Raw genomic sequence first — 13,454 nt, forward strand, 5'->3', positions numbered from 1 at the left:
TTCAGTCCCTTGTCATATTTTTTATACTTTAAGGAAACTTTTAATCTGATTTAATGGCTCTTTTTCCTGAAAGATTCCATTGAAATGTAAAAATAAGGAATGATATTAACAAATAAAGTTATTCTGTAACTTGGTGTAAATATATCTGTTCAAAAAGTTCAAAAAAGGCAAATAATATTGGCATATTTTATTGTCAAATAACTATAGTTGGGGAAAATGTAACTTGGCATCATTTATATGGTGTGATTAGGATTTGTGAAGCTTTTACGATACTGCCAGATTAGGTTTGACCCAATCTATAGTTTATGTGTGACTTAAATCAATCATCGCAACAAATTCTGTGGCCGCTATACAGGTCTAGCATGTTGCCAAGGGTGGTTCAAACATACATGTAAAAAAAAAGTTTTTCCTAGAACAGGACACCCCTCAATATTTCGAGACTTGTGGATGGTAATGTACTGGAAGAAAAGAGGATGCTCAACCCCTCCCACAAACTTCATAAGTATGGGGAGGGGGTTAAAAAAATACATTGAACTGAAAAAACAATGCTACTTGTTATAATTTACATGAGTAATATGCATATACATTGCAATAAAATAATTTTTTACAAAAAAAAAAAAAAAAAAACAGCTGGTTATATTAAATGTTTCTACATTAGTGACATTTTTTATGCTACAGCTGATGTTTATTAAGGGGACATTGAGCACCCACTTACAATTTGAGAAAGAAGCTTAAACTTTTACAGCATAATATTGTGAGTTAGTCTAAAAAAATTAGCGGTGTCCTGGACTCTAGCTGAAAAAAAGTTTTTTTGAACCACCCTAGTGTTGCCAGAACTAAATCATCATTAGTTTTCCAAATAGCGATGAATTCAAGATGTTGTGAATGTTTCTTCATTTTAGTCTCTGGCCCTTTTTTGTGCTAATTTTATTGATTTTGTGGCCTTTAATATTCATTTTATATAAATGCATTTTTTTAAGGCTGTGACCAATGAAGATGTGACACAAGAGGAGCTGGGAGGTGCAAAAACTCACACCACGGTCTCCGGTGAGTTTGAAGAGATCTAAATTGTGTAATGGCTGATTCTCTCCTGAAAGGCCAAATTAATGTGCCAAGCCTACATCTCATTAGTTTATCATTGTTTTCAAAATGAATTTAATAGGATTACATAATATGATGTTTAGCAGGTGTTTCGATAGTTTTTATAATTTAGATATTTATAAATTAATGCTGTAATTCATATCAATCATTTGCCACTCTCTCATACTGTCCCCACACACGGTTTCAACTTTAAAAATTAATTTTTTGAAGTATGAATGTATTATTTATTTTTCTATACTTTGATTTTATGTTTAAATAATGAAGATTATCATATGCCATTATTATAATTTATTATTAAAAATATTTACTTAAAAATCATTACTGAATATTCCTCACCTACCTCACGTCACTCCCTCATTGACCTATCAAAGTTCCTCTAACTGCTACTAGAGGGCACATAAAGCTAGTTGATGGAGTTAGAATGTTTTGGTAGCTATCACAGCACATTACATCAAAAAAAAAAAAAAAACTTGATTTTTATTTTTATTGTTCTCAGGGGGAAATTTTGGCTGAGAGTGGACTGAAAGTTTTTTTTTTTTTTACTTCATCACTCCCTCATCAGCACACCTACTAAATACTGGTAAATAATAAAAATTCCTTATTACTACTGATTTATAAGTTTTTAGATATAGTTAAAACTAACTAAGCTTAATATTAATTCAGATGATTATAAAAAAGTAAATGGCATTACAACTTATGAGGAGGGGGGGGGGATATAGCATATGAGAGTGATATAACTTATGAGGGAGATGAATTTTGGGAGGGAGGATTTTATGTGAGTAAAATTGAACTTATGCTGTTATAAAATAAATGCTAATTAGCAGGCCAACCTTGCACCATTTTCTCTTTGGTAAAGGTTATGATAGGCATCACTTCACCACTTATATAAAAAGAAAATAAATAAATAAATATGTTTGATCATGATCAATAACTTTCCTAATATAGATGAGCTCAAAATAACTCATAAAAAAGTAAATCATGTGTTTTACACAAAGTTGATCGCAAAAGTTTTCGTAACTATTTGCATAGAATCACCTTGATATGCATTTCCTTTTCTACTACGACTCCCTACTCAATAACTTAGAGCATGGGAAAAGTTGCAGGTCCTGCCCATGAATCCTGCCAGGATCAAGCCCGAGTTGTCTGGGTGAAAATCAGTGACCGTAACTCAGATTTCATTGACTCTCTTTTGTTGTTTAGTATCGTTAATGCAAATGTGAGCAACAGCAATGTATTTCTTCCTTTGATACCTCACTTTCCTTTAATATGAATTAATAATTTTGTTTAAAGCAATCTTTGATTACGCTTGAATAATAGCTTTAACAGCACGATTTAAGTAAGCTAGTATTTCCTTGATTTATCTATTAAATTTGTCATATTTCATGCATTTTATTATCTAGATTTTTTTTTGTCACAATAGCATATCATATTTTTAAACCTAGATCTCTTGACTTTTATATATATTGTTTAGAACAAGATGTCAGTCATAAATATTATTTTTATTGACATTGTTTTGTAGCAACATTTCTTTTTAGATGAAGTTTCATCATTTACTTTTATTTTAAAAATCTATTTTGTTTTGTGTGCTCATCAATGAATAAAACAAAACAAATTTATCAAAAATCTAGTTGCAAGAAAAATATCTCAGGTCTTCAATTTATTTTTCATTGAATGAAATAGCTGTTCAAATTCAATTTTAAATGTTACTGTGAGGATCACACTTTAGCTACCATATTCAGTATCTGCATGTTTATACTAAGATGTCCACAGCAGACATTTGTTTTGTATTGAAAGCTTAAAGGTTTAACTGCTGTACTAAGAAATAAGACTGTTGGGGAAAAATACTTTCAAGGAAGTTTTCAAATTTGAATGTAAAAAAAAAGTGAAGTGTTAGTGTTAGCACTTAATATGGGTTCTTATCAAAAGTTACTATTTGAAATTGTTAAATTTGAAGTGTGTTTAAATGCATTCTTTTTTTTTTCTATTTTATTTAATTTTCTTTATTATATATTTTTGCAGGAGTAGCACACAATGCCTTTGAAAATGATGTAGATACATTGCTAAACTTAAGGACCTTCTACAATTTCTTACCCCTAAGCAGTAAGGACCCTCCTCCCATTCGTGAGTGTGACGATCCCTGGTGAGCAGATCCTTAACTGTTAAGAGTAACATGAATAGTAGCATATATTTCTTTCAGTTGGAATCTTTGTATTAGGTCCATGTACTTCAACTTGTGTGCGTTAATGTAGCCCCCTATCAAAACAGAAAAAGGTTTTTGATTTATTGCTTAACTAATGTCTTGATGAATTAAATGTTGGCCTCTTTTTTTTATTTTTAATGAATAAGGTTTAACTGTTTAGGTGAGATGAAAACCTAATAAAGAAGTGAAGAACTTCATTTTTTGCATACCATACCAAAATACTATCCCTCTCTTTTTTTCCCCCTTTGCACCCAAGGAAATATGTATTGTTTGATTTTAGTGTTTTCCACTTCTGCAGTTTCTTATCTTGATTTTCCACTCACTTTGTTGCGTGGTACATAAGACTTCTTCCCATTTTTTTTTTTCTGATTGAAATATTTCAGAGCTTCAAAAATTTTAAAACATTGAACATTATTTTTAGAAGTAAAATAATAAATAACAACATATAATGTAACAAAATTGCAGATTACTGCAGACATGTGTTTCGGGCTTGCAAGGAATGCTTTTGTCAATGCAAAATAAGTGAGCTTATGGATGAAAAGACATCCAACAAAAGAGAGCTTTTCATTGTTAGCTCCAGAGGGACACACCTGGGGGGGGGGGGTCATGGCACAGACTGTGCCATTAAAATTTTTAGAAGGGTTGCTTTGGGGGGAGAGATATTTTCTTTTTTTTTGGGGGGGGGGGGAATCTTCCTGATATTTAGGAGGGTTTGGCCTTGCTCTTGGAGGGAGGGGCACCCCTGGTAATCTCACTTATTTTGCATTGACAAAAGGGGTTCTTTGTAACCCCAAAGCAGGTGTCTGCAGTAATCTGCAATTTTGTGCAATTATATGTTGTTATTTCTTATTTTACTTTTCAATCACAAAAGTATGTACTCAACTTTATATTTTTTATACTTGGGTGCCGTTCTAAACTTTTGTTGAACTTAGTTGCTTCTTTTTGACATTGTTTGAAGGACTTGAAAATCACTCCATTTTCAGTCGATGAATGCAGGATAACACAAGTGTTTCTTGTTGTCAGAATAAGAGTGGTACAAGTTTTTGCATGGTTTCAAGTAAATGAAAGTTTTGCGAAAAATCTGTTGAAGAATCAAGACATTACAACCGAAGATTCTTGATGTCCGGCCTTGGACTAGTTCACCTTAAAAATTGGTGGAAAACAAGACAAACTTGGGTTAACTGTCCTTATCAGGTTTATTACCCTCTCTCCATTTGCCACAAATTTGATGTTTTTGACTCTTCCACTGAGCGCTATAAATGCCAAACCACACTATAGTTTTTAACTTCTAGAGAAGGACTTGTATGCAAACAAAACTGATCAAAAGTTACTTGGAACTTGTTTTAAAGTAACTTTAAATTACTTATGCTCCTATCATTCTACATTTATGCCTGGTTTACTGATAAAAAGTCAAATATATGCACAAACTGTTATAAATTAAAATTCTGGCAGTAGAAAATTCTGACTGCTGGTCCTACCAGTGGCATGGAAACGAGTTACAATATTGTCACCTTCCAGAACAACAGTTTGAGTTAGTGGACAGTTTTCTTGCACTCTTAATGTGCAAAATATTTTAGTATATTTCTGTGCAATTGGTACTTAATGGAGGAACTAAAGAGGAACTCAAAGCCATTCCTAACTCAAATTGTTAAGTTTGTAACTCACTTACTATCAATTTTATTTGATGTATCTAACAAAAATTAATAATTAATATACATCTGAAAGCAAATATATATTATAAATCTTTCTCCACATGCTTCAAGATCTCAGTCCCTAGTGGCTCATAAAAACCCAAACTAACCGAGATGCTAAAAACTCCATTTCTGGAAGCAGCTTCTATTACCAATGTTAAACATATCTCCAGAGCCTAAAGATACATAGGGTAAATGACTAGTTATGGGCATCCAACCAGTAATGGACAGGTTTGTCTTGTATTGTCAATATCAAGTTTGTAATGAATATTCCAGGGACACCATCAGTAGATTCTCAAAATAACATCTTTCAAGAACACCCCCACCACATTTTTGTGGAAACATAAGGTTTTATCTAGAGTATAATCTATTATTTTGTAGTAAGTTACCGCCCAAAAGCCAGGGCTAAGGCAGAAATACTTAAAATATACCACCAGCTCAGTTATTCCATCCGAGGACTGCAGTTTCATGCTCTTTAGCACTCATCAGCCCGGAATAGGAAACACATGAGCTGGTGGCGAAAATTCTCTTAAGGGAGCCACGAGAGCCAAACAAACTGGTAGCTAAAGTAGAATTAGCACACCATATAAGTGAGGAATAGGAAACACCAGCTTATGTGTTTCCTATTCCGGGTTGATAAGTGCTAAAGAGCACGAAACTGCAGTCCTCGGATGGAATAACTGAGCTGGTGGTATATTTTAAGTATTTCTGCCTTAGCCCTGGCTTTTGAGCGGTAACTTACTACAAAATACCATGCCTTGCCTCAATCTTTGAGTTGAACCGCACCATTGCTGCGGTCACTCATCTGGTGTGCTAATTCTACTTTAGCTACCAGTTTGTTTGGCTCTCGTGGCTCCCTTAAGAGAATTTTCGCCACCAGCTCATGTGTTTCCTATTCCGGGCTGATGAGTGCTAAAGAGCACGAAACTGCAGTCCTCGGATGGAATAACTGAGCTGGTGGTATATTTTAAGTATAATCTATTATGTTTCTGCTTCTTAGTCAACAATAGTGAATTTTCATAGAATTTAAGTATTCAAAAGGCTTTTTTTTTAAGGACCTGACATTGATTTTTTTATCAGATCAGTTTCATTGGTACATCCTTAGTTTTTTTCTATTATGAAATAGGTTTTTCTTTTTCCATTAATTAAAATTTTTAAGATGCTTTCAAGCCAATGTGCTCATTACTAGTCTTTTAGTTGTAACTCAAATGACCATAATTAGTTTGATGGCCTTTCTTACTCAAAATTATTATAAAGGATTGATGATAAAACGTAAGCTAAATTTGGCAAATGATAAATAAAAAATACAGCAGTAGAATACTTTTATTTATTTCATTTACTTATTTGCTTTTGTTGTTGTGCAGACAAACCGTTCAAAAGCCATTTGTGAGTTATTCGTTTTTTTAAATTTTAATGTTTCTCAAATAGGTAAGTCACGATACTTTAAGTTTGATAACATTGTAAATAAGTATAATAAAGGTTAGAAAAATAAGTGTTTAGTATTTATTGACTACTTCTTTTGTACATTTACTGAAAATAATTGAATTCAGCTAGCACCATTACTCATTTTTAGTACGACCACTGACAGGTAAACCTTTACATTCCAATTTCAAAAAAAGTATAAATCATAGTTAAAAAGTATTGAAATTTTCAGCTATTAAAGTGCAATTTTTAAGGTTTAATGCCAAAAGCATCAGTGTTTTCTATGAACTAGAATTGCAACAGCACAGTTCAACAACAGTCCAAAAAAAAAAACCTTAACCATGTCTATAATTACCTTCAACTACACATGAGGCAGTGAGAAGCAAAGGGATGTCAGTGGACATTTTCAAGTTCTGAGCAAAATGCGTTTAAAGATCAGATCCTAGGTTGGCTTTCATTGATTTTTTTTTTTTTTGAAAATCATGCTGCACAGCAGCACCTACAAGGGCTACTAGTACCATCTCTTGCCCAAGACAGACTAGAGATTCCCCTACTATTTGTACAGGTTATCTGCAAATTTTTAATTTTGCCACTTAATCCCTTTGCTTCTCACTGCTTCATATGGTTTTCTGTTACTTTTCTATGATTAATACCACACCTGAAGGATTTGCTTAGCAGACTACTTAGCTGAATGCTATTAATTTTTTGAAAGGATCATGATATCTTTTCCCTTCCTGTTTCAGGGATCGGATTGTGGAGAGCTTGGATACAGTCATTCCCTTGGAGACCACTGCAGGATACAACATGCTGGATGTCATTTTGGGGGTGAGTATCAAGAATGAGATCCTTAACTTTTGTTTAAAACATCTTGCATTTTGCGAATGTGGTTGTTTTTTGATTGATATATTTTTAAAATTATGAATAAAGATGAACTTTAATTTTTATTAGTTTTATGTTTGAATGCAATTTGTTGTCAGAACATCATTTGAGAATTTAAACATTCATATAGATAGGGAAAGAAATTGGACGGGTTTTGGTAAAATGATTCAAAATTGAAAAGTTTCTTAAACATTTGGTTAATTACCATTTCACTTATTTAACGCCAAGTAGCCATTTCTTTCTTTAAAATTTTCCCATTTCTGTTTAAAAAAAAAAAAAAACTCTTAAAGCATTGTAAAAAATGAGACTGAAGTTTCAAAAATATAGAAAAATATATTTATTGGTAACATGTCATTCAGTGCTTGATCAGGAAAAAGAAAAATAATTTTCTTTGAAACAATTACCAGATTATTTTTTTCTCATTTGAATTTAACACAGTATTTTCAAAATTAATTTTATTAGATAGTGGATGAGCGAGACTTTTTCGAGATCATGCCCAGCTTCGCGAAGAACATTGTTGTGGGCTTCGGGAGGATGAACGGACGTACCGTGGGTATCGTCGGAAACAACCCCAAGTATTCCGCTGGTGAGTTTGTCTCCAATTGTCTCTTCAAAATGCTTACTAAGAAATAAGTTTTGTTTTCCTCCTTCCTTTGTACTCGTCCTCAGTTTTGCCATTTTAATTAGTGGTGCAACATCAATGTCGATGTTTAGGAAACATCGATGTTTTACTTTTGATGTTCTTGCAACATCGATGTTTTGGGTTTGATGTTTTTTCGATGTTGATGTTTTTGCATTTTAATTGAAAATTATAATAAAATTTCTCATAGAAGCGACATCGATTGAGAACATCGATCTTCATTGTGAAAAAGAAAAAAGAAAAACGATGGTATCTATAATTGACCCAAAAACATTTAAATCTCAGAATCATCGACATCACCTAAATTTGAAAAGTGCAAGAGTTGTGCTCCTCTTAACTACTATGCAAAATAATCCGCTGCTGCCAGGGTGTTGAGATTATCTGGAATTTCCCAAAACTATTTCCGCTTCAACGGAGTAATGAATGCATTCAAAATAAACATACAGATTTTTTTCAATGTATGTATTATAAACATAAACGGTGACAGGAAAGCTTCCTCCGGTCTGATTTATTTTTTTTTTCTGTTTACTTGCGAAACGTGGTGTTGTATGTAGTTGGTTAGAGAATATATAAATATAATTTAATATTAGCTTTACTTGGAAATTTCTGAAATAATAGCAAAATCTTTAGAATTGATGCAATGCCAAAAACAAATTTCACTTTTCCACTAATAAACATTTGTTAGAGATTATCATATATGTAAGTCTGTAGTGTTGTATATTCAAAAATGTTTGGAAAAAATTGATAAAAAGGTCGATGTTTTGAAACATTGATGTTTCAAAACATCGATGTTTTTTAGTCGATGTATCAATAACATCGATGTTTTAATTTCAAACATCGATGTTTTTTCCATTGATGTCGCACCTCTAATTTTAATACTTCTCTGGGTGGAGGACGAGGAATGAAGAACAGGCGATTAAAGGATATTGCTGTTTGGTTTCATTTGCTTCTTGTTTGCTACTTCAAATTATGTAAGAAATAAAAGAAGTACCTTTGAGAAGTAAAAAAATAATATTAAATCCCTGAAATTCCAAATTTTACAGGAAACTACAAATTTGTGCAATCCATTACTCCCAACTGGACCCTTTTTTCCTTTAAAGCCCCCTTTTTAGCTGGAGTTGATCCAAGTTTTTATTTTTAGGTTCACATTTTGTGAACTTTTATCCTTCTGTGAAAAAAAAAGAACTAGTTTTAGGCCATTTTTCTTTTATAAACGTGACAAAAATCCTTTCATTGTATAAAGAGCCTGTTTTGCTATCAAGGACAAATACAAGGGAGGGGCGATCGCCCCCTCCTTAAACCGAGAGACAGGAAATTTCTTCCTGTATATTTTCAATACTGAAGTTTAAAAACCGCAATTTTACATAATATTAGATGGTGTTAGAAGAAAGGGAGCTCTTTCCAGGAATTCTTCCGGAATTGAAGTCTTTAAAATGCAATCTTAGCACATCTCTTATTACTCTGGGGATAAGGACAGGAACTTTCTACAGGAATATTTTCGAAATTGAAGTTCCAAAATCTTAATTTTAGACGATAGATGATATTAGGGATAGGTAAACAAGGGGCTCAATGCACTCCTTCAAAAATTTTTAGAAATTGAAGTTCTAAAGAGTAAAGAGTGAAAAACAATCGCCCCCTCCTTGAACATTTTCTGGATTCGCCCTTGTTTGCTATTATGTTTCGCTTTTGGCCGAAAGGACTTCACTGGTAATGACTTGGAAGCTGGAGACTATTTTTTCTTGTGTTTTTGCTTTCAAATGAATTGATTGCACTTAAAAATGATGAAAGAACTGTTTTTACAAATGAAATTTTGTGAAAGGTCGAATTTTAAGATATGAAATTTTGTGAAGGGGCCGCAAAGCGAACCCAATTTGCAGCTGAATTGATCCCTGTTTAGTCACAAGTCCCTAAAAGTTTTTTTTTTTTTCAAAATCTGGCCCCTTTTTTCTTTAAAATGTGTTTAATTTTGAATTTTCTCTGCAACCCTTTTTATCCATTTTTACTTCCTCTTACAAAAAAAGGAAGTATTGTATTCGCAAAAAATTTTTTACCCAAAATCGGCCTTAATTTCCATTTTGCTCACCCCCAAATGAATGTTGAGTTTTTTTTTAACCCAACCACACGTGGATATGTGCCTAAGAACGTACACACACCCGAAACATCCATTTTGACGATCTCCGAGTTGATTACAACGAGTTTTCTCATGACGTCTGTATGTATGTGTGTATGTATGTCGCATAACTCAAGAACGGAATGTCCTAGAAAGTTGAAATTTGGTACGTAGACCCCTAGTGGGGTCTAGTTGTGCACTTTTTTTTTTGGTTGCATTCAGACGCTCCAAAGTGTTTTTTTCCCCCTTTTTGGGGGGAAATCATTGTTAATTTCTATGTAAACTCAAGTGGTATTATAATTTGGCGGACACTTGGCGATATATCGTCATTCTTTTGGTCGCCAAGTTTTGTCGCCAATTAGGCAACAAATTTGGCAATTTATTTATTTATTTATTTTTTAAAATCTGGTTTCAATTTGGCCACTGTTGGTGACATTTAAAGGGTAAACTATTGAATCATATTAAAACTGCCAATAATGAGAAAATGACATTAAATTGGAGTAAAAGGAAGTCATGTGATGCACACATCAGCTCGTTAGTTCTAAAAACAGAAAAATATGAATATGTTGTTCACGCTACTCTTGTGATAATTTGTAAATTGTGAATCAAAAGGGGGCATAACAGCTAGATCTCGAAGCTATTAATTAGGTGTAGTATCTTTATTCAGCATAGTTTTATTGTCCTAAGCGAAAGAGACTTAAATTTAAAATAATCAGCCTACTAATCGCCTAAAATTAGTTCTACATAGTTACTTGTTTTAAGGAAAAGTAATAAAAAAATAAATTTTCAGCCAATTATTAAATAACATTAGTCAACAAAAAAGAACTTTTTGTCTGCATCCTGGTTTTAAATAGTCAATTCTTACTAATTTTGGGTCGAGATAAAGGAATATCGTCGTGGATTTGTTTTATTAGCTCTTGTTTTCAAGATACATAAAAGTCCACTGAAGAAAGGTGCACAGCAACCACACATTGATTTAAAGGTAATGTTGAAAAGGGGGAAAAAATCCAGTGCAGTAAATGTTATTAAATAGGTCTTGTTTTTTAAACAATGCCTTTTTACTTCCTTTTACAAAAAAGGAAGTATTGTATTTGCGAAAAAAATTTAACCCAAAAATCGGCCTTAATTTCCATTTTGCTCGCCCCCAAATGAATGTTGAGGTTTTTTTTAACCCGACCACACGTGGATATGTGCCTAGGAACGTACAGACAACCGAAATATCCATTTTGACGATTCCCGGGTTATTTACAACGAGTTTTCTCGTGACGTCTGTATGTACGTATGTATGTGCGTATGTATGTCGCATAACTCAAGAACGGAATGTCCTAGAAAGTTGAAATTTGGTACGTAGACTCCTAGTGGGGTCTATTTGTGCACCTTCCTTTTTGGTTGCATTCGGGTGTTTCTAAAGAGGTCTTTTGCCCCTTTGTGGGGGGAAATCATTGTTAATTTCGATGTAAACTCAAGTGGTGTTATAATTAGGCGGATACTTGCCGATATATGGGATGATATCTTTTGGTCGCCAAGTTTTGTCGCCAACTTGGTGACAAATTTGGCAATTTTTTATTATTATTATTATTTTTTTTAAAATCTGGTTTCAATTTGGCCACTGTTGGTGATATTTAGAGAGTAAACTATTGAATCATATTAAAACTGCCAATAATGAGAAAATGAAATTAAATTGGAGTAAAAGGAAGTCATGTGATGAACACATCAGCTCGTTTTTGGAAAGCAGTGGTTGCTTTTAGATTGTTGCAGTAAACGCTTCATTTTCCATTGCTTTTTGTACGTCAAAGAAGGATCATCCCTTGTAATAGTTCAGCAGCATTCGGTGAGCATTAACTCAGCCTAATGTCCTTGATATCTGCACTCCATTGTAAAAATATCTTGGTGAAACCTTTGCTTAAGCTCACTGCTCATAGCTTTAGTTTTTAAACAAAATATCCTGGAGGAAGTGAACAAAATAGAATTTCAGAGACACATCATTAATTCATCAATGGACACAGAACTTCCGCTGGGGTTGTGTGACCAACTGTTTTTAGTTCTTGCCTTCTCTGATGCTTAGAAATACTTGTAATATACCCTTAAAGGCTTCCTGAGTATTTTTTTCTCCCCTCGTATTTTTAAAAAAATTTTTTAGAAATACTGATTTTCATATAATTGCGCGCATTTGAAGGGCCATTAAAAAATTATTTCATTAACCCGTTCGGGACGAACGACGCGTCTGTGCGTCAGCACTAGGTGGTTCTTCAGAGACGAAAAACGCATCTGTGCGTTACGGTAAGTAGTACGTAGCGGGCCTAACGAAGCTTTTCTGCGTTTTGGATTTGGAACAAAATGTTTACTATTAGATGGCGTTACTTTTCCATGTTCCGTTCAAATGACTGCTCTCCTGCATTAGTATTTCTCTGTCTGACGTCAGAACGGGGTCTGTCAAGTTTCTGTGATTTATTGGATTTCGTGAAAGAAAATAAACAGGTGAGAAGGGAAACGTATACTCATTTTGAAGTGGCTCTTTCTAGTTTCGGTTCCATTTATAATGGGATTGGAGGGGAGATATTCTAGCAAAGGGTTTTACTTTTATGTTCATTTGGTAGCCATGGTGAACACGTTTTATCTTTCCGAGGAGGAAATATCCTAATTTATGACTGATCCATCTATGGATCTTTTGGGTCACATTGAAACAACTATAAATTATTTCTGTTGGAGTTCTTCATACAAGTAGTTACTTTCGAAAATGATACGCCGAAAAAAAAGGCATAGACCTTAGACTGAGATGTGTCATTTGCTAAAAGCAGAATAAAAGACGTAACACTACGTATGAGTGTAAAATGCTCACTGCGCTTTTATCTGTGCTTTGAAATTTTTCGTGCGGCATTAAAATATTAATTGTTACAATATTCTTCAAATATTTCATAGTATTAAGCGCAAATATTTTCCCTGTTTCCCAGAAAAATTAATGTTTAATTTTGGTATTTTTAGTAATTGCAAAAAACAATATATTTTGCATTTTTATTGTTAAATATCAATTTTTTTCATCCAATTTTTTGTTATGGTTGAAATTTTGATATATTTTATCATATATTAAAAATGGTTTCATTTCTGCTTAAAGTATACATTTTATCCATTATTATGTATGCTTACTTTTCGAAATTGCGTATTAGGCTTAGCGGGTGAAATTGTCCCGGCCTGTGCACACAATCTGATAGACATCGGTAAACGATATTTATCCGCGTTCTCATTCCTAATGTAATGTAATATAAAATTAACTTTATTCAAATTAGATTAACTTCTCAACTCTTTCGGCACGTGTAAAGTTTCAGTTTTAGGTTGGCATCCTTTGATGCCCAATCATATGCAAATGAGGCAAGTATAAATAGTGAACGATTCCAATCATTCTCTCTCTCTTCT

At 33.3% G+C, this 13,454-nt stretch overlaps 1 protein-coding gene across 1 annotated transcript in view; it reads left to right on the forward strand.

The window, feature by feature from the left end:
• Window positions 1-7,919, forward strand: part of LOC129216807 (propionyl-CoA carboxylase beta chain, mitochondrial-like) — a 35,092-nt gene extending 27,173 nt beyond the window's left edge. The window contains 5 exon segments of the mRNA XM_054851024.1: window positions 981-1,047; window positions 3,121-3,241; window positions 7,158-7,239; window positions 7,756-7,881; window positions 7,884-7,919. Coding sequence (XP_054706999.1) covers window positions 981-1,047; window positions 3,121-3,241; window positions 7,158-7,239; window positions 7,756-7,881; window positions 7,884-7,919 — 432 coding nt within the window.
• Window positions 7,920-13,454: the final 5,535 nt, after the last annotated feature.

This window comes from Uloborus diversus, chromosome 2 (assembly GCF_026930045.1).
Source record: "Uloborus diversus isolate 005 chromosome 2, Udiv.v.3.1, whole genome shotgun sequence".
Lineage (NCBI taxonomy): Eukaryota > Metazoa > Arthropoda > Arachnida > Araneae > Uloboridae > Uloborus > Uloborus diversus.